At 49.2% G+C, this 22,484-nt stretch overlaps 1 protein-coding gene across 1 annotated transcript in view; it reads right to left on the reverse strand.

Moving 5' to 3' along the window:
- Window positions 1-7,852: 7,852 nt before the first annotated feature.
- The window catches only part of SESTD1 (SEC14 and spectrin domain containing 1), a 35,671-nt gene continuing 21,039 nt past the window's right edge, over window positions 7,853-22,484 (reverse strand). Inside the window, exons 10-18 of the mRNA XM_032965598.2 lie at window positions 21,949-22,071; window positions 20,528-20,764; window positions 19,834-19,948; window positions 18,962-19,133; window positions 18,044-18,125; window positions 16,467-16,589; window positions 15,978-16,169; window positions 15,062-15,180; window positions 7,853-12,320 (exon numbers count right to left, since the gene is read on the reverse strand). Coding sequence (XP_032821489.1) covers window positions 12,197-12,320; window positions 15,062-15,180; window positions 15,978-16,169; window positions 16,467-16,589; window positions 18,044-18,125; window positions 18,962-19,133; window positions 19,834-19,948; window positions 20,528-20,764; window positions 21,949-22,071 — 1,287 coding nt within the window. The 3' untranslated portion in view covers window positions 7,853-12,196. The remainder of the gene's footprint in view (window positions 12,321-15,061; window positions 15,181-15,977; window positions 16,170-16,466; window positions 16,590-18,043; window positions 18,126-18,961; window positions 19,134-19,833; window positions 19,949-20,527; window positions 20,765-21,948; window positions 22,072-22,484) is intronic.

Below are 22,484 nucleotides of genomic sequence, written 5' to 3' on the forward strand. Positions count from 1 at the left end.
GCGCCGTGCGGGAGCTCGTTAAAGCCCTCCTCTCGGTCAAAAGGCGAGAGCTCCCCGGAGTAGCGGAGATAACGATTTGACGGACAACAGTTTCATACTCGTCGGTCAGTGCCCGCCGAGCTGCGCTGGCTTCCTGTTGCCGAAAGAACGCGTTACGGGAAGGTAGCGCTCGTTGCACACACACACACACTTCTTTCCACAATTTGAGCCACCAATAAGCTCGCTGAGCTCGTCAAGGAGCAGAAACCATCATGGTGCGAACTGCGATCATCCTCGCAGCATCGGCGGCGGCGTTTGGCTGGGCCATCGAACACTGCTGAATGAAGGTCTCTGCAAAAACGTCGCCACCTCTCGTGGCCCCGTGATGGAATGACCCGTCTAGAATCTGCACACGAGCAGATTTCATGGCTCCATGCGAACTGAGGTCATTCTCGTAGCGGCGGCTTTTGGCTGGCTATCGAACAAAGACGGTCAGTTGCATCGCGCGCTTTCAGATGCGCTTCTGCGGCCGTCTGGAACCCTCTCCCTTCTAATATTAGGAAGCCACTGGGAGCCAAGCACTTTTAATTTTAGATGGAAAAACTAATTTCTTTAGAACTGCCTTTTGTGTTTAGTTTTTTTGTCCTTCCCCCCCCACCACCCCCCGCACCTTGGATTAAGACGGTTGGCTACGTACTTTGCAAAAGAAGTTCAACAAATATACATACATCCTCTCCCCCCCCCCCTCTCTCTCTCCCCCAGGCCCATAAGTCGCTCCGCTCTTTGATGACCTTGGCTAATTGCGCGCCGTCTTGATTCATCGTTGAGCTCCAAAAGTGGACGCCGTGGGCTCAGCGGTGATAGCGGCGGGAAATCCTCGCGGCCGTGTGTAACGAGGTGTGGCGTTGCAGCCGACCCGAGTAGTAAAAGGCAATTTCAAGAGCGAGGCTTTGCAAACCGTTCGTATTTCTTTTAGATTTACCGGGGTTTTTTTTTCTGCCCCCTTGCCAGGCGAGATGATGGGGGGCTATCGACCCAGCCCCTCATGAGACCCCGAAAATTGGCATTTTATTGATATTTACCATGCATTACTCTAGGGCCCCATTTAAAAATCTTGAAATTTTGGACCTCGCCCCCCCCTTCCCCCACTTCCTCTCCCCCCCCTCCCCCCTCGCCCCCCACTCCCCACATGGGAAGTTCTAAATCCACCTCTCTCCCTTTGCCACAAACAAACGATCCCAACCCTGCCACCAGAAACAGAGGTCAGTTAGTACTCCGATATTTAAATACAGTTTACACACACACAAACACACACAAATACACACAATGACAACTCTCGCTAAATATTTCACAATTTTGGCCATCGTGAGTTGAAGCGAGATGCCCTGCTTATGTTAAAATCAGGCGTGGCTTTGCCAGCTGAGTCGCAGTGGAAGTGCACAGCAGGGCAAGAATCCACTGCGCTCATGCACGGCGATTGTATCCGCGTGTTGTACTGCTCTCCGATGTGCACCGCCGTGTGCCCTTTCGGCACCGCGTCCGACGTTTCGCTCCACGTGCTGCTGGGAGCTTTCTTCACGAACTGAAGTTGGCAAGCAAATGGAAGCGAATCATCAGACGACATGCGGCACAACCATAACACACGGCAAATCGGAGAGCGAAACAGCACGACTGCTCAAAAGCTAGGCAGCCCTATGTTTTGTTACGTGTAGGAATTCACGAGCAACATTAGGATTCAATTTTTTTTTTATTTTGGGTTAGATCATCGCGTAGGTATAAAGTCATTTTTTGTTGTTCATGTATAACCCTCCACTACCCGATATAGCCAATCAGGTCGTCACGTGATGGGCCAAACGTTCCAATTGATTTGGTCTTTTCGAAATACCGGAGGAGGAATGTTGAAAAGCAAGCGACGTTTTTCTTTTACATTTTTTATTCAACGTTACAACCATCAATCGTCGTCGTGTCCTTAGTAAAATAAAATAAAACTCATCTACTACCCAGTAATAAATATAATTCGTTTCGCCATAAACGCACGAAATTTGTGAGACTGGATGTAAGATCAATTTGGGTTTTTTCCGGTCTGTTAGCTAACAAAAAATACAATCTTGGCATTTTAGTCACAAATTAACACACCCTCAAGAGATGAATGTAACAATTTTAAGAACTCAACCTATTTATTTATTTATTTAGGGAAGTATTAACGGACTCTCAAGACTCCGCGATTATTTTTATTTATCCGATTCAATTAAGCGAGAGTTACATGTCGTGCAAGAAGGAAACCAGAGAACACTCACAACGCACACAAAGGGAGTAGCACTTCAAGCTCTACACAGATAAATTCAATAATCCATTTCTGTATTGTCATCTCCTGGCCACCGCACAAGCCAAAGCACATAACGCTTGAACTATGGTGGCGAGATGTTAACTACCTCGCTTAGTATACAGAACGTCGTGGGTTCGATCCCGACCTTGACGCCTAGAGATTGCGTGTCTCTCTCCCCGTGGTTGCATGGATTTTTCTCCGGGTCCTCCAGGTTTTTCCCCCTCCACATTTAGAATCCACACGCGTTTAGAGCATTTTGCCTGCCATAAATGTCCACGTGATAAGTCACTTCGTTGAGCTATTAATTGTGGCCAAGACGCTTCTGATGAGAGCTACACAGCTCAGTGGGCCTTAGCTGGTAAAGCAAAATAAAAACATCGTTTAATGTATCCCCAGGCAATCTCCCATCCAAGTGGTAACCAGGCTAAAATCTGCTCAGCTTGTTTGCTCTTTGCGAGATGTGGTACACGCAGGGTGACTGACTCATTCAGAGGCATAAAGTAAGTGAAATTTACAATGCGTTCTGTCCCGGGGGGGGGGGGGGGGTGTTTGTGTAATGTTGATTTGTCGAAGGTTGAGCTGAGACCACAACAACTCACCGTGTGAACCCCCCCGCCCCGCCCCTATTACTCAAAGCTGTTAATCAGAGCTGAGTCACAAGATCTCAAGGGTAAGAGCTCATTACTGAACTCCATCCATACTCATCAATTATTATTACTACTACTACGCTTATTTACCCAGGAAAAGCGTCGTGTCTCTTCTTTTTCACAGGAGTGTCCAGCCAAATGTTCGCAGTAGGGGGCGCTGATCGCTATGCGGATTCCAAATGAGTAATTTGTGGGTACATTTTCTGTTAACCATAATATAGGTTTTTGGGTTAGATCGCGTGAGAATAAATGTGTCGTTAAACCCGCCACAGCCAATTAGTAAGGTTTCTCACGTAAACAGAACATGCTAATTGTACATTATATACATTTATTAATCCCATCCCCCCCCCCCCCGCCCCCTCTGGTCTTCGCACGTGAAGGGCTCACAAGTGACGCCATCATATCCATCCCTCTATCACAAGGAAGGAAACAGGAGGAGGATCTCTCCACAAATCTGCCTGCCGCCTGATGTTGTAATTACTGGCGAAACGTCTTGCTCGCGTTGCCAATGTCGTTGTGGATTTACTCTCCAAACGCACCCGTGTGCTGTGCGAGTGACGAATTGTTATTTTCTGTCGTTGCTGTAAATTTGGAGGCCCGTGACGCCGGTTACACGAAACGGCAATACCCTTGCGGATGACATCAATGTTTGTCTTTTTTAAACCGTCCACGGTAATGGAGATGAACCCAGTGGCCAAGACTGTGGCTTCATTCTTGTATTTTAAACGTACGCGGTGGCCTGGTGGCTCAGAGGTCAGAGTGCAACACTAAGATCGCGGGTTCGATTTCTGCGAAATGAGCTGTGATTAAAACTGGGCTCTTTCTCTCTCAAAGCGTAGTGATTTGATGGTCTTCGGACTCGGTCACCCATAACTGCACACATACACACACATACGTACAAACAAAATCATCACGTAAAAGGTGACTGTGCACTTATTCCAGCTGCGAGAATTAAAATATTGGTTGATGAACAGTACATGGCAGTACATGAAAGCCGTGAAAATTTTAATATTGGTTGATGAACAATACAATGAAAAAAAGCACGCATTACGCATCGATTCCGCAACGCTTTCCAATGTGCATGCACCCTCGTAAGTATTTCACAAACGATATTGCTCATGGACGAGCCTATTGTCAACCCACTGCTGAATGAGGGCCTCCCCACATTGTGCGGGTCACGGGGGATATTTGGCCATACCTCTCCACATTGGTCGGTACGAGTTGGTGAAAGCAGAGGACACATACGTGGGGGTCACAGTGCAATAGCACAATCGATTTGACTTCACTACCCTCTGTTGCCCAGCCGATAAACACCCGCGACTGATTTATTATTGTAATTCATGTATGGCGGTAGCCAATCCAAGCACGCACGATCCAGCCCCAAACCTGCTTAGACTTCTGAGATTGAGATCAGATCGAGCGCGCGTGCCGCGCAGTTTCGCTCACAGACTCAACGACTGTAAACTGACGAAGCCGATGATGGCATTTCCTTCCGCCAGGTAGTGGTGCGAGACGGTAAATATCGCAGGGCTGCACGTTTATTTTTTACCTGCGCTTGCCACAAATGAAACCACAATACCTTGCCGGTCTCGTCGAGGAGCATCAACCATCATCACGACAACTCCCGATCTTCCTCGCAGCAGCAGCAGCAGCAGCGACGGCGGCTTTCGGCTGCTCGCCAAAGGCGGCGGTCACCGCATCGCGCGGCGCTTTCAGACGCGCTTCTGGGGCCGTCTGGAACGCCCTCTTCCTCCTTGCGATACGAGGAAGCCACTGGGAGCCATGCACTTTAAAGTCATCTAGATTGAAAACTAATCTCTTTAGAACTCGCTTTTTGTGTTAAGTTTGTTGTCCTTCCCCCACACCTCCTCCGATTAGCACGGTTCGTTACGTACGGTGCGAAAGAAGTTCAACATACACACATATCAAGCTCAGTTTTTTTTTTCAGACAATGAGTAGTTTGTTGTACGTGTGGGAGAAAACTCCCTTTCATCCCTGGATAAAAGGGACAAAGAATGGGTTCGCACTTTGCTGTACTGTCTTCGCTTACCTGTTGATTCTATGATGGACACTGGAATCCCGCACCTCCGACGAGCACGGTCGGCTACGTACGGTGCGAAAGAGGTTCAACAAACACACACGAACACACTTGACATGGTGGGGGATCGTTGGCGTCACGTCCACAAGTATTTCTGCGATGCCCCCTTGTGGGAGTCTGCCACGAAACATCCTCAAATGCGCGGCTTGTGACCGTCCTCGGCTCACGGCAGAGGGTTCTCGCTGCCTGTCCCAGGTCCCCAGGTTCCCAGGTTCGTCCTCTTTGTTTTGAGGTTTGCTGTTCCTCAGAAATCCGGAAGTGCACCCAACGACATTTAAACTCCCGGTGTTTTTTGTGTGTGTGCCAGTTTCGTGATAATACCTCAAGCAACGCGACGCAGTTACATGCAATTCTCTATTCTGGTATTCAGATATGCATGTAGGTATGTTGAACTTCGTTCGCACCGTGTGAAGCCAATCGTGCTAATCGGATGTGTTCATCGGAGATAGGATTATTCCCATGATCATCATCATCGTCGTCGTAATCAACCATCGGTCAATTCACTGCTGGATGAGTTCCTCCCCAAGCCGTCGCCATCCTGCAATGCCATGCTCCACCTAACACACGTGCACAACAACCGATTTAATCGCTACGTCACTGCGGTGGACGTGTACTCTGACATAGTCCACCCTTTTTGCTGCCACTCCATTATAATAATTGTTTTTTTTCTTCTTCGGGCATCATGCCTTCCGATGACATGCCCTCTACCCCAAACCCACTTAATAGTTGAAACAATGTCCTTACCCTGCGTACGTTCTCTAAAACCAGCTGCTGTTCCTCTTTGTCTCTCAGTGGAATTCCGAGCGCGTACATCTCCACGCCTCTCACAATGTGTCCCGGGTTTTTTTACTTGCCGGGACATTAGAGGCGACAACCGTCGCTCGCGCGCCTTCCTTTCCAACGGGGTTTTGCGGTGGCGAGATGTTAACTCCCTCCCCTGGTAGGCAGGATGTCGTGGGTTTGAGCCCGCCTCTTGTATATCTGGAGTTTGCATGTTCGACCCGTGGATCATGCGGTTTGCCTCCACCCCACCCCCCGACCCTCCACATTTAGAGTCAACATGCGTTTGGAGTATTTGGCTGCTTAACAAATGTCCCCGTGATAAGGCACTTCTCGTTGAGCTATCATGTGTGATCGCCAGGTCGCTTTTGAATTAAAAGAGCTGTATAGCTCAGTGGGCTTTACCCGGTAAAACAAAACAAAGAAGAATTGCCATCGACGGTGGCGAGCGGATGCCGTGAAGTTATAGCAATGCGCGACTGCCAATATTTATTATAATTTCTCAGTCGCGGCATACGCGAGCCTCCCAATAACCTCGGGGTAATCACAAGGGTTTAATGGATCAGCTCCCTGAAAAGCCGTTCGCCCGCCTTTCCATCACGACCCTGCGAGGAACGTAATCCACCATGGTCCTTTGTACGTGAAAGCAAGCGGCATTATTCACTCCTACTCTGGGCCGAAAATTTGAAGATGTAACACAGAAGGCTAACACTCATTACTTACAGTCTTGATGTACGCCGGCAGCCAAAAATACGAAATGATCTCCGTAGCACTCGAAAATTGCACTTCACACAATCCGCTTACACGAAATTTGTTGGCCCAAATGATTAAAGATTGCAAAAAAAGAAACAATGTGTTTGAGATTATCATTTCCCATTCGCAACGGTGGAGAATGACGTACACACTGCGCTTTGGTACGTTAAAAAAAAACCCTTTGCTTGCCCAGGAAAGTCTCTGCTAAATTGTCGGGACGGTTGTGTTTAGTTTGGCCTTCCCCCGCACATCCGATTAGCACTTTGGCTACGTGAGGTGCGAAAGAAGTTCAGCATACACATACAGAGTTTGGTTTCACGTGGGAGGAAACTGAAAACGGATGTGCAAAAGGGGGATAGATAACAAACCTCTGTACCGATAGATTTAAGAATCCATTGGTGCACTGTGGTGTCCTGGCCACCGCTCATCCCAAGCAGACTACACCTGCCACAGTACTGCCAGGCAGTCTCTCGATCGCGTGACGAAGGGTTATTTTCTACAAAAGTCACGCGGTTTATCTGGTGTTGTGGTCGGCGCACTGGACCCGCAATGCAAAAGGTCGCCGGTTCGAATCGATCTCTCGCCGGCATCAGTGGGAAAAAAAAACAACAGAGTAAGTTTGTCAATTTCCTCCCGCCTCCGTCAACCCGGCAGTATGGACACACTTCAGTTAGTCGACCAGCAGCAGCAGCAAGTCTCCAATATGCAACTGTGGTCATCCAGAACAGACCGTACAACACATAACGACGCAATGCCACCGATCCACAAACACGGAGACATCACAGCGATACACTATTCCGGCTGACCCCGACCGCGGTTACCTGGCTTGACCACCTGAATGTGAAATTGTAGCCGTTGCTCTGCATCTACATCAGCAGCCATCGTGCGGTGCAGTCACAGCGTGGCTACTCCAACCTCTTCCGAGGCGGCTGGCCAGCGTGGAAGTAGACCAGATACTCTTCAGAGGGGCTTCTCTCTCTCTCTCTCGATGAGGCGCCCCTTCTGCCAGCAGCGACGCGAGAAATTGCAGGGCTGCGCCCAGCGCCGCTCCCTTAGGGGTACGGCGAATCGGGGCGACTTGCCCCGGGCCCCGCACATTGGGGGGGCTCCCGCGTCAGGGCAGGGGGGGGGGGTCTACACGGTGGGATTTGTCATGGGTCCCTGCACGCCCCCACCCCCCCGTGGAGGGCCCTGGTTGAAACTTCACCTGTATCTATGTGGAGCTCAACTTAACCAATGCCAGTGAAACAGCAGTAGCAGCAACCGGTCATCGGTATCAAGACAATGTCTTTATTGTTGAACCTGCTTACGTAAGTGAAACATGCACATTTTATAACCCGTTAAACTGCAAGAGTTCAGGAATATGAGAATATAGAGCCTTAACGCTTCGGTTTACCCGCAGCTCGCCATCACCTAACCTCCTACACAGACATCGCCCTACGGTAAAAGTCTACAAAATTATACTCTATTTACTTTCTACATTTTTTACAGTTTGTGACGTAGCAGTTACCGAGACCGCGTGCCTTTAAATTAACAAAAGTGGATAAGAAACTACAAAAAAAGTATACTTCAGTTTATCATGAATACATGTTCGTTTGTAATGTATCTCTCAACTTCAGTGACATGCTACAATGAACGACCGCGTTTAACATATGTTTTAAACAATGCAGGTGGATGAAATTCGACCGGAACTTCCAAAACAAGAATAATATATATAAAAAATAATTAACATTCCACATTAGAAAAAACATTTGCAATGTTCAGAATGTTTGCTGATAAACACTAACTAGTTTCCTTCAGTTCATGGCTTTTGAACTTGCAAGACGATAATAAAGTAATCTCCGAAATAACCTGGCTCTAAATAACAGGCGCATTTTAATATACTGTACATATAAACATGTCATTAAACAAGCGTGATTCTGCTGATGCAACCCACGAAGGTTGAAACCACTCCAGAGTTTGGTTGTTTAAACAAATGTCGCGTGATAATATTGGTCTGGAAAGCCAATATATTGATGGACTAACAGAAAATGTGTACATTTATAAGCGAAGAAACAGGAGTTGGAGATACGATTTTACCCACAATGCTCCATAACGCACGCGTTCGTATGCGGTGCGACGATTTACCTCACGGAAAGCAATGGCCATAATCCGATTAAAAATAACAATCATGAAACATCCATAACATCTACCATGTTTGGTTATCAAGCCGACAATACAAAAATTATAGGTAGGGTACAAAAAAAGGTGTTTAAATACTGGATATAAAAAGATTAACATCTGAAAGTTTGTGGGGGAGAAAAACGAATTCCATAGTTTTCATATATTGTGCAGACGCAACATTATTCGAACACTTAATCGAGAAATAATAACAGAATACACCATTACATCTCATGACATAAGTCTGGGCATGTAATTAACGTGCAGCTTTCTATTCGATTCCCCTCGAGACATTTTCCTTTTCATCATTTACAGATTTACAAAAAAAATCCAAATTATATATCTTTTTTTTAAGTTGCCACGTAAATGCCCTTGTAAATCACTTTAGTTTAAAGCCTTACCCTGAATTTCAAAGGTCAACTACTTCGTGACCAAAACACTCCAAACTGTGGTCCACTGAAATCATGGAGCATTCGCCATTACTTAAAAGCGTTATCATCACAACCATTATAAAGCAAAGATATGGAGCACACACTGGCACAGCAATCTGAAATCGATGGGATTCAGTAACACCGGAAGCCTCATTACGCTGGGACACAACGCGTCTCGATTAGAGCCAACATCAGCAAAAACCTGGAACCGCTGCACTTTGCTCGTACACACAAAAAAAATCAACGCCGCTTGCTCGTTGTCAAACCGTTGCACTACTCGGAAGGAAACTGCATCATCTTAATAAACTCACTGCCTGGAGCGGCACCTGTGAATGTACCCCCCTTTCCCCCACCCACACCCTCTAGCAGTGCAGAGACTTGGGAGGTGGGGGAGTTGGTGGCTGGCTCAGATATGTGGCGAAATGACAAAAATAGAAGATGCCCGTCTACGGGACCAATAAAGTGACCGAGTTTCGAACCTATTTGAGTGGCGTTTTGAGTGATATCTTCCTCGAATGTGTGGGTTTTCTCCAGGCATTACTCCCTTTTATTAAAATATTTTATTTTCCCTACCAGCAAAGGCGCAATGAGCTACAATAGCCCTTTTTCAGAAGCGACCTGGCTATCACAAACGATAGCTCAACAAAAGTGGATTAACATCATGTGAACATTTATAGTAGCCAAATATTCTAAAACGCATGTTCATTCTAAATGTGGAGGGAAAAACCGCAGGTACCGGAGAAAAATACACGCGACCACGGGGAGAACATGCAAATTCCAAATATACAGGCGTCAGAGCATGATCAAACCCACGACCTCTTGCATACCGGGCGAGGTAGTTAACATCTCGCCACCGTGGCACCTTATTCTTATTCAAAGCCGACAGGGCCTGTTATGGCAGGCACTCCAGTTGCCTTCCACACAAAACGAGAATTGGTTTACGGTGGAATTGGCAAAACATATCAATATAGCAACCAATTGAAAATGAGCGTTGCAGTGATATTTACGCAAATTCAGGAAATGCTATTACTTTATACATTGTACATCAGCCAATCAAAGCCGAAACGCATTGGTAAAACTTTAAAAGTGACCATCTGTGAATCAAGAAAAAGTACGATATAGGAAATAATCAAACATGATAAGGTGGAAAAATGGGAGAGCTGTACTGTACTTGGTTAACACTACAAGGGCGAGGCCAGCTCAATGTTTAAATAACGTGAAAGCGCTCAAATATAACTCGTAAACTAAAAGTATAAATGATTGAATAATTATCACAAGTAAGTAAAAGATTTAAATTGCTATTACTTCAGCACCATTTATAGCATCAAGCGGATAGTAAAAAAAAAGTAAAAAATGTCCAGCCTGCTTAAAAAAAAAAATATTCTAATAAATAAGAGAAAATTACCCGGAGCCTAACATAACTGCAAGAAGCTTCTATTGATTAAGAAGTTTACCGTGCGCTATTTATTACCATCAAGTTAATCAAGACTGCTGTATGACCACGATGGGAAATGTGGCGAAGTAGAAAATATTGCCACCATCTACCCAAGTAGGTAAAAAAAAGATATACCCATCCCGATCGTCATTAATAATATGCAGTCGTCGGCGTGCACCTTCACTGCAACACTTGAACAAAAACCGACAAAAATTAATGTGCCCCGTTGTTTTAAGATGATAAACCGTACTTTCCCTTGCAAGAATACATTTTTTTAAAAACCGAAGAGGCTTGCAATTTCCAATCAACTTACTTCCATCGAAAATCCAATTTGTCATTGCTAAAATATTTCACTTATTGCAAAAAGGGACGGGAGTTCGCTAATCTCGCCGCTTTAAAGCCCAGGGATAACACATTCGCTGTAGGCCGCACAAATCCTGAACGCAAGCACAAAACATTCGGGGCGACGGAGCACGTCCCCGGAACTTTCTGCAGATTCCCTCTTGTACTCTTCTCGAACCAATATCCTACGTTCAGGGAACCATTGCTATACGCTTCACTCTCCGCTCCCTACTCCCGCAGGTCCTTCAGTAAAATCGACGCCGCTCTCTTTAACGCATGCCCTTCCCCTCGTCACTTAAATCCCTGCATTAGCGGCTGAACCATAGGAAGCCACTTGCACGATACCGGACCACATTGCTTTTCGTAAAACGCGAGACGCAAACGCGACAGGCGCGCACACACGCTGCCGTTTCATTCGTTGTGAAATTCACCCGCGGCGGCGGCGGCGGCGGCGGCGGTGGCGGCACGCCAGATAAACGCGACGAAGAGAGGAGGAGCGTGTTCGTGGGCTTTGTTGTGCAGCCCGTTAGTGCGCTGGCGTGCTTCGCAGTGCAGTTTACACAGCCGTCAACTCTCACAGTGTGCACGGGGAGGCCACGGGACTCGGTGCGGTACGCGCTGCGTGCAAAACGGTGTACGAGACGTACGGGATACCGAGTGCGTGTGTGCGTGCGTGTGTGTGTGCGCCGCAGCGAGGTGCAGTGTAAATAAAGGGCACTAAGGTGTACAGAATATCATGTTATACACACCATGGTGTGCGGTGTAACAACACGCCGCGCAGGCTATCGTAGCATGATATACAAGCCATCGCCAGCTTATAAACCTCGACGGTGTAGTGTGTACAGGACGCCAGGCCATTACACCACAGTGTAGGGCGGCGCAGGAGACCTCGCCGTAGGATACGGCGAGCAAATGAAAAAAATCTCGTTCCATGTTATCGGGAGACCAGAAGCGCCCGCGCGGAAGTCTGTGCAGTGTGACCAGGCGTTTGTGGAAAAGACTTGGCCACCCCCCCACCTCCCCCCACCCAACACGGACCTTGTCACCACACCACAACGGGCGAGAGGCCTTTACTCCGGGCGTTAAGATGCAACTCCGGCGCTCTGGGCCGTCGTGAGCGGGCACAGTTGCCCGCCCGCGCGGGGAGGGGCGGCTCGTCGTCGGCGAGCGACCGCACGCAAGTCGCGCCGGAGGCCAATCCGGGGCCGCTCGCGCGAAACGGAGGAGGCCGCTTGGGGCCAGCGGCTAGAAGTCGCCGTTGGGAGTTCCGCACGGAGCACTCAGCCTCTGCTCCAGCAGCCGCAGCTTCTCGCGGATCCCTTCCGTCGCCGCGGCCATGTCGCCGGGGCTCCCGAAGAACTGCTCCGAGCTGAGAAGTGCAAGGCGAGCGAGCAGCGAGGGTCAAAGATTAGCAGCAGCAGCGGCTCGACCGAGTAATTTGCCTCGAGTGTAAAGCTAAAGCCGCGAGAAGGCCGCCACTTGGTACTAGTTTGACAACGACGCTCAATGGCATAAGTCCCTGTGACAGGTACGCGTTTTAACAAAAACGATTCATCAGCCCTTTGTCAAGCGGAACTTTGAGAAATATAGTTACACCGTGTACAAAATTACAGAATCAGAAACTCTGCTTGGAATGGAGGAGGAATCCGATGAGCTATGAAGCTATTTTTCACAGATGTCCCAGTACGGGGCAAGTCAAGGAGTTACAACAAACGATACAAAAAAAAGGCGATAGGAGTGTAAAATGTAGAAAAAGGTAAAAGCGAGTCGCTGAATTATAAATACATTCATTATACAAGTCCGATTCATCGAGCTTTGGGCAAGGCAGAAAACAACACCAACGAAACAGTCCCAGACCACACCAAGACAACACACAGCAGTCCCTCGATGAAGAGCGGCGGGCGGTGAACACAAATAGATGCCGCGACGTGACGGAAACATCGCAAAGTGCCTTGCAACTCGGCAATGCTTTTTCTCGTGTAAATAAAACACTGTAGTATTAATAATAACACACTACATTAATAATAATCCTAGTTCGGGGTTGACTCAGCCCATCGTCCATTCAGGGTCGCTAAAGTAGGTATCACATTGTGGTTGTTCCCTATGGCTACTGGCCCCCGTCAATGGAATGTGGAATTTTGACCATTGGCTCAGGGCTCTAAACAAGAGAGGAGCAAGACTCCGGCGCTCATGCGAGTAGGAAATCACTTTGAACGGCTTTGACTTTCATAACAACAATCTACTATTGGACAAAGGTCTCACCGCGCCGTATAGGTCGTGGGAGACATCTGAGCATACTTCACCATGCTGTTCACTGCGGGTTTGTGAAGGCAGGGTGCATAGATGTGGCAGCCTCAAAGTACAACACAACAATGCATCGTGTCCTCTTTGGGTCTTTCGGTAAAGTCACGTGACCCAGAGAGCATGAATTCCTGCAGTCACGAAAGCTTTAAGTCAATGCATTGTGTTGTACGTCTCTTTGCTGCACACACCATGGCGATGACGAAAACTATAACTAAGAAGAAAACAATCGTGATGATGACCACGATGAGATGATTAGAACGACCATGACCATGATAACAACGACGACAACGATGATTTGACCATACGGTGGGCTTCACAACGCTGGTCAGCGTTGGTTGGTGAAGCGAGGACCAGGGCACGGCTACGATACCACTTGCCAACCGGTGTTAACGGTCACCAGCAGTAAACTCAGGTCACCGGGTTTATAGTGCAGTCCACTAACCGCTGCACCGTCACTCCAACGGACTGATGCCTAACTAATAATTACGCCTGTGGCAATTCGGAACCACCTTGGTGCACATGATGAATTGACACGTGATCAGCGGGTTGTAAATTCAATTGACAACTCGTTCTTAAATTTTTTTACAAGGCGATGACATTTTAGTGCCCTCACATCCCTTCAGGGGTCACACAAACGATTTGCATAACAACGCGTACAAGTCAGGCCAATTCCTGGTGAAGGTGTGTTTTGCACATGGGATGAAACCAAGGGTTACGCCACACGCAAGTTCTTGAACCCATTTGCTGTACTGCCATCTGCTGGCCATTGCAAGCCCAGGAAGGGGACTGAACGACATGCGGCAATAAATTGGGGCGCTGCGGTGTCAAGATGCCATTTCTTTCGCCCGGTAAGCAGGTTCTTGGGTTCGATCCCGGACTCTGACGATGCCTGTTGTATAATTGGGAGTTGATGCGTTCTCTCTTCTTAGTGGTGGTCACGTGAATTTTTCCACGGGTCTTCCGGTTTTGCCCTCCACATTTAGAAACAATCGCTTAAGATGATTTGGCTGCGACTATGAAATTTCCACTTGTGATGATGAATAGAGCCATTTCGATGAGCCATCATGCGTGGCAGCTAAAAGCTCAGTGGGCTTTTAGTTGGTTGATAAAATGGTTTTGGTTCAGCTTGAGGAGCTTAATTAACACCGGGCAATGATTTTTATTCACACGCGGGCTCGCAATCTCGAAGGGAAAAATCGCTTTGACCCGACAACTCGCCGGTACGTCGCTAAAACGCGACGACTCGCCAAAACGCACACAATAACCGTTAACACCCCGTGAAGGTTTCTCATTTTCGCAAACAGGAAGTCATTGCCGGATAATTACTAAACAATCTGCGAGAGCAAGGCAGCCGTGCCAGCACCAGCTTGGGGCGTTTCTCCCACCGTCTCTGGGATTCCTAACAAAAAGTTGCCTTTGTTTGGTTCGTTTAATGTTCTAGGCATTTCCCCCATTTAATGATACAAATTTTAAAACGTGTCATTGAATTAATACGGGGTAAATAGATTGTCGGGAATGGGGTCTGTCCATTCCCTGAAACAAATTAAAATTAATCTTCTCTTCTGCTGCCCTCCTAGTCTGGAACTCCTTTTCCCCGTCCATCTGTGCTGTCAACTCCCTGTTCCCTGTTCAAGTCCAGACTCAGGATCCCTTCCTGTTTTTCACCCCCGTGTCTCATCGACTGCTTCCCCATACAAAAACACACGGCTTCTGTCCACTGCCCTGAGATGCCACATTTAGGGGCCACGTAAACCCACGTTGTCGTCATTGCTGTTGTTGCCGTCGCGTGCGAGCGTTGGATCGTACCCGTCGGGCAGGCTCACGGGCATCGTTAGCCGATCCAGCAGCGAGCGCCCCAGCTCCTCCGCCTCCCGCTCGCGGTCGTGACTCCCGTTGCCCGTGCCGGACGCATCCTCCCTTAGCACCTGCGTGCGGAAAGATAACGGGAGAGATGAACGGCTCAGGCGGACACAGGCAGACAGACCGACCAGCCGAGAGGGTGGACAAACAAACAAATGAACAGGCAGGCAGACAGCCAGGAAAGCAGAGAGGTAGGCAATCAGAAAGAGGGGTTGGGGCAAGCAGACAGGCACAGACAGAAAGACTGAAAAATGTATTGATGAACAAGCAAAAAGACTAACTGAACAAGTGACAACCGGCATAGACCAACAGAAAGACAAACAAATGAGACACACGGGTTTTTATTCAAACAATAGAATAGGTGGGTAACAGCACCAGATATTTTACCATCTCATATAAACCCTGACCTGTTCGTTATTTACAAAAGCATCTGCATTTCACCTACGTTTTCTACGCAGTGATTCTGGACAGACGGAAACCCAGCGCTGCGTTCCATTCTGTGTTACCCGGGGGTTTCGACGCAGGGGCGCAGCTACTACGGTGCCGCGGGTGTCCAGACATCCCACCGCGCGTCTGTAGTCTTAACCGACAATCACCGGAGGATCTCTCGCTGGTAATCGTTGGCGTCACACGTCCACACCCCTTAGGCTGTGAAGGGCGCTATGGTCGTGGAGGGGAGTAGAGTGAGATGAGAGAGAACCGTGCATGGAGGGGAGTCAGAATCTTTAATTAATTCGAATCTTTATTGATCCTGGAGTCATCCGATGAGCTACTAAGCTCTTTTTCACCGATGTCCAGCATGTCCAGGGTGGGAGGTGTGAGAGGCTGGGGGGAGGGGTGGGTGGGGGGCGTGGGACGGGACCTTCTCCGCGGCGGCGTGGAAAGCTTGCGCCATGGCGAGCCGGCATCCCCGCTCATCGGACGTGGCAGAGAACTGCTTCCAGGCGCGCGTGAGCCGCGGCAGCACCTCGCCACTCGCTTTCCCCGCGTAGCGGAGAGACTTGCGCATCAGCACCGACGCCTGCAGCAGCTCCCGCCCGTACTCGTACGTGCTCTGCACACACGCACGCGGGCGGGCGCACGCACGCACGCACGCACGCAGGCACGCAGGCCAATCGCGCACACGCAAACGATAAAGAGGGAAGCACGTATGTATGTAGAACTTCTTTCGCGCCGTGCGTAGCCAACCGCGCATATGGGATTTGGTCCTTATATAGAATTACCGCGCAACGTTGCGGGATGCTGTTGGCATGACTGACGCTATAGAAAAAAACCGAAAGCATTCTTATTGTTATTACCGGCGAGCGAGCGGACTGACTGACTGACTGACGGACGGCGCGGGGTCTCGCACCTGGGCTACGTCGTGGCACTTCTTGTGTTTCTCCAGCAGCGCCTCAACCTCGCGCGAGTCATCCCCGAGCTGCGTGTGCGTCTTGAGCATCGCGTCCTGCAGCTCCCCGAGCCAGTCCACCGCCTGCACGCAGTCGACCAATCAACTGTGCTATCAAGTCTTTTTTTTTATTATTTCCCCCCCCCCCCCCCCCGGACAAAACGCGAGCCGGGTACAATACGCCGACCGACATCGGAAGGAGAACAGAAACTCCGAGAAAATTTGAATTCGGCACGATGGGACCGTACGTAGGAGAGGGCCATAGGAGGGGGGGAGAAGGGGAAGAGAGGTAAAAGGAGTGCGCGATTTGAGCTGTAAATCCAGATGCACAGTGTTCGGGACTGAGTTCCACCGATTTTCTGTACCCCCCCCCCCCACGTCACGGTTTGTGCTCTGTAGCAGGCTCCTATTGAAATACAATTTAAAAAAACTATGCTATCAGAGTTGCGTCACAAGACAATGAAGCGCCCCCACCTCGGGACTCAGAAGGAGTCTTCTTCTTGTCGTACAGCTGATGTAAACTAAAAAACTACACATTTTTTATTTTAGCAGGTAAAGACCACTGAGCCATGTAGCTCTTTTTCAGAAGCGACCTATAGCCAAAAACGATAGCTCAACGAAGTGGCTTGTCACGAGGAAATTTATTGCAGACAAATCCGGAGAAAAATCCACACGACCACAGGGAGAAGGTGCAAACTCCAGATATACAGGTGGCAGGGTTGGGATCGAACCCAAGACCTCCTGTATACCAGACGAGGCAGACAACATCTCCCCAACTATAATCTCCCATCCAGGTGGTCAAGCCAGACACCGGCACCAGGAGCAGTCGAGTGTATCGCTGCAATGTCTCCTTTGTATTTGAGAACTAGGGGCATTGCGTTGGAAGGAGTGCACTCTGTGTGTGTGTGTGTGTGCGCGGTAAAACTGTTGTGGAACACGGTGTGTCAAGGAAATAATTTGAACGTTTCTTTTACAGAACTCATTATCCACATGCCCTCCAAGGACAGACACGACCTCTCCCGATCAATGATTAACGTGACCTTTTTATCCTTTACCCAGAAGGAGCGCACTTTCCTACAAACTCTGCACTTTCCTACAAACTCAGCACTTTCCTACAAACTCTGCGAGGAGACTGCTTATCACATGACAGTCCAACCGATATTTTTTATTGTTAGGTGGAATTTAGGCAACTTAACCAAAGAAAATAAATGATTATTTTTTTACACAGCCATTGATGACTGGCCTGAGACCATCAACCCAGTCAGCCTCTTCAAGGCGAAAACCATAAAGCCTCAGGTATGGCTGCTCAGCAGAGCGAGTAATTTGTCTTAAGGTTACAGAACGAGGGGTTGAAAATAATATAATGGCCCTTAGGGTTGACAAGAGGGCTTTAGACCTGAATGATGGCCTGAAGGCTCAGCAGAGAGGGGAATTAATGGAGAATCATGGCTCTTAGAGCTGAATAGAGTTAATGATGACGAGAACGAGATCTCAGGCAGCACGTGAACAGATCGAGTGGTCCAAAAATTAATCCTCACCTGGGAGGCGTCGTCCTCACACTTGAGCACCTGGATGATCTGCAGGAGCTTCAGCTTCCTCACGTCCACCATGTCCTCACACCTGCCAGGACACGGGTAACACAGCAGAGCGGGGGGGGGGGGGGGGGGGGGGGGGGCTTGAATTGACACGTAGATCAAATCGGCTGTGAGCTGGCTTAGATATTATCGAGTCTCTCTTTTGATTGAGCGGTGCAGCCGCCTTCAATGAGAGATCCTGGAGTCATCCAGGATCTCTCAAACACCTTTCCTTGTCTATCAGACCCAAGTCGCAGAGTATTGGTTCCAACTTCTCACCTCGTGCCTTGGTACAATGGCCTGAGAAGGTGCTCACTGACAGAAAGGGGCCCGACAGTTTATACAATGCATGTGCAAACGTATTTGATTAATGCGTCGGCACGTGTGTGCCTACGTGTGTAAACGAAGAATCGTTGTCTTTGTATGTTACGAGATGCAGCTGGAGAACCGCGTTATTATCTTGGCTACCTGGGTTTGCGTGCGTGCATTCGGGCGAGTCGTGCATGCGTGGTGTGCGTTAAATGTGCACGCAGGTGGGTCCGCTCATGGCCAACACCAGTCACGATACTCTGAACCGGTTTTGGGCCTCCTTTAGATCGACTCAGCCTCAAGTGAGTACCCGGAGCGGTGTGTAAACATCACCACTGGGGAGACAAAGTCGGTCGGGCATGGTACTAACAGCACTTGCCCCAACAGTCTGTTAGAGGCTATTTCAATGGATCTTTATATCTGTCCAAGCGGGTGCGTTGCATGTACGCGTTTTACGTGTACTGCATGTCCTAAGTGCATGCCATGTGCACGCGCTACGTGCATGCCCCGCGTATGTGTATCTGCATGCCTGCGTGGGTACTACGCGCAACTGCGAGTGCGTGCGTGCAATGCCTCTTCTTGCGTAGCAGCATGTCGTCCATGAGTGCGCGCACGTGGGTGCCGGTGTCGGCCTCGCCGCCGTCGCCGGAGCCGGGCTCCCCGCGCCACGTGGCCTGCGGCGGGGGGCTGCCCAGCAGCTCCAACAGGGCCTGGCTCTTCTCCTGCAGCCCCTGTGACACGGCCTCTGCATGTGCACCCACAAAACAAAAGGCAAAGAACCCCCGCATAGCCCAATTCAAGACCGGCTCTCGCATAATGTCCGTGACGCAGTCATTTTCGGTCTGTCGATGGTCGGCGATGCGGCAACCGACTCATCTCGACGAGCTGTACACGATGCACCACCACGGTGCGTACACGAGCGTTCAGGGTTTCGGCGCAATCGTCCTCGCTGTGTTTCAACATAGCGGAGTAGCGACGATGTCGGATTGGTTACCCCAGTCGCGGAGTTAAGTACACCCCTGGAAAAAAAACTAAGTGTCCCAGAAATAAAATATTTAATTTCCTCGGTCATTTTGTATTGTTTGGTACCCCGTGGTACCACCATCAGGATCAGCTGTTAAAAGCTCCATTCATCCTCGCAGCGGCTTTTGGCTAACCATCGAACAAAGACGGACACCGCATTGGGCCCTTTCAGATGCGCTTCTGCGGCCGTCTGGAACGCTCTTCCTTCCAATATTAGGAAGCCACTGGAGATATGCACTTTTAAATAATCTCGATTGAAAACTAATTTCTTTAGAACTGCTTTTTGTCTTTAGTTTGTTATCCTTCCCCCACACCTCCGATTCGCGAGGTCGGCTGGCTACATATGGTGCGAAAGAAGTTACAAATACATACATAGCGATGTCCAGTCGTGCATAGGAGCGTGCGCGTCTACGCATTCATACCCACGGTCTGCAGCTTCTCCTCCAGCACGCGCAGGCTCTGCTGTGCCGTGGTGCCGTCAACGAGCAGGACGTCCGTGCACAGAACGCCCAGCAGCCCGTCCAGATTGTGCGACAGCTGCGAAGGGCAAGTTACGTCAGTGGGGGGACAGCAGCAGCAATATAATTCACGCTCAGCCCAAACAACGTTCCACTTCCACGTCAACTCTCAGCTCCGCAGAGGTGCGGGTGAAAATGCATTCTGCCCCCCCCCCACCCAACACCTTTCCCACGTGATGTGCCGCTAAAACACAATCGAGGTGTTTGTGATGCGCGTTTCCGCTGCTTGCGAATACCGGTCTCTTTTCTATGAAACGTGTTCAATCTTCGCACTTGCCTGCCCTGTCGTCTGACCCCCATCCCCCAACTGAACCTCCTAAACAACAAAACTAAAACCCCAATAAACGGTCTCTGTCTTCTGCGGTCCCCCTGATGTGCGTATTCATTCGATTTTTCACAGCGCTTTGAGATTTGGCTCAACGTACGCATTCTTTAAGATTACAACTGTCAATGTGTTACACATGTGAATGAGCGAATTGGCGAGCGAGAAAATTGGCGTGCGAGCGAGCGAACTGACAAACGAGCGAATTGGCGAGCGAATTGACGAGCGAGAGAGCAAATTCACGAGCGAGCGAGCGAGCGCGGGAAGGGGGCTCACGTCATGCGAGAGCCTGTGAAAGTCCGCCGCGGCCTGCAGCAGGCTCTGCCGGTACTCGAGTTGCATGGCGTGCCGGTAGCACACGTCGTTGAGCCGCTGCTGCAGCGCCTGCAGTTCCTCCGAGCTGCCCTCCGAGCCGCCGACCCCCCCCTCGTCCTCCTCCCCCTCCGCCGTCTCGGCCGCCGACAGCAGCGCCGAGATCTGCTGGCCCAGGTCCACATAGACGGCGAACCACTCCTGCGGGTGGGCGCGCGAAAGCGGGAGGGGAGGGGGGGGGCGAATGACGCTCGCAATCAGTAACGGCCGTTCAGTGCAACTTTCTTATCTTATCGAGATTTATACATCGCCTTTTGCGAGGTGCTTTACAGCAATTGAAAAATTGGAGGCAAGATGATATTGGTTTGAGATGAAGAATTGGGTTGTTAAAAGTAGCAGTGTAAGTTTTAGTGGCAGGAGAACAGGACGGAGTTGTTAAGGGGGGGGGGGGGGGGGGTTCGGATAGGCCTGGTCATAGCTTGGGGGGGGGGGGGGGGAGGGGCGCGATTTAAATCTCATGGACGGAAAAGTAATGAGGCACCGCATTGGGGTGCCACGGTGGTGAGATGTTAACGACCTCGCCTGATATGCAGGTCGTGGATTCGACCCCGACACCTGTATATTTGGAGTTGGCATGTCTCTCTCTGTGTGTATGTCTGCTATACATTTCCAACACGGATAAATCTTCATCTCTCGTTCACAGCTCTCGATTATCTCTCTTTGTTTATATCCCCTTCATTTTCTCCGACCTGGCTCGTTGAGCCATGTCTCTCTCAGGGTGCTGTGGCTTCGCGGACTCATCAGGTGATGAAGCGTGGCATAAGAGCGACGGATTTTTGTCCAGCCAATGAAAACAGTTTGTGAAAGAGCATTTTTGATAAACAATGGTTTGAACAGCCCTAGGTATGCAATGATGCATCCATTCTTTAATTTAAATCGATGTATCCATTCGTGTTGCATGCATCGATGCATTTAACGTGAGAATATGCATTATTTTGTCAGCTAAAAAAATTTTTTATTGGAACCATTAACCCCCCCCCCCATACTTTGGCAATTAATTTAATTGGTTAGCACGACGCCTGGCCACCTTTGTCTTGCCATTGCTGATGTTACATTTTTCTCGGTAATCACTGAAGGCTGAATGGACCAGAATGCTCACTGTTTCTGGACAGCATCTTAGATGCAGTCGCATTCAAACGCGATATGAATCCCATTTCATTGTACTAAGGGGACCCCAGGAGAGGTTCAAAATCAACGTCTCAAGGTATGAACAGGAATCAAACCAGAAACCCATCGAACCTCTGCACTAGCTTGGCCCACTGGTCACTAAAACCGAGCGCTAGACTAGCCTTTGTGCGTATGTCCTCCAGTGGAGGGGTAGTTACCGTGTACAGGTTCTCGATGTCTTCGTGCTTCTGCTGCAGAGCTTGTGTCGCACGCGCCGAGTCTCCGATGCCTCGCTGCTCCTTCAGCATATCAGCCCCTGGGCCTTCAAACCAGTTCACAACCTGCAACGACACCGCGGTGGCGAGATGTTAACCGCCTCGCCTGGTATACAGGTGGTCGTGGGTTCGATCCCAACCCTGACGCCTGTTGTATATTTGGAGTTTACACGTTCTCACTGTGGTCACGTGGATTTTTCTCCGGATCCTCCGTTGTTTCCCTTCACATTTAGAAACATGCATTTAGAGTATTTTGCTGCAATAAATTTCCATGCGTTAAGCCACTTCATTGAGCCATCGTTTGTGGCCAGGTCGCTTCTGAAAAATAGCTATATAGCCCAGTGGGCCTTACCTGGTAAATAAAAAAAGTTTTTTTTTTCTTAGACTCGGCTCGCACAACACAACGTAGTCAAACTCAACCAATTTACTCTCGTTACCTTTTTTTACATTTCCTTTTTAACTCTTTCCAACTAACATAG

This window comes from Petromyzon marinus, chromosome 34 (assembly GCF_048934315.1).
Source record: "Petromyzon marinus isolate PM22_M1 ecotype Great Lakes invasive population chromosome 34, UKy_Petmar_22M1.pri1.0, whole genome shotgun sequence".
In the NCBI taxonomy this organism is placed as follows: Eukaryota; Metazoa; Chordata; class Hyperoartia; order Petromyzontiformes; family Petromyzontidae; genus Petromyzon; species Petromyzon marinus.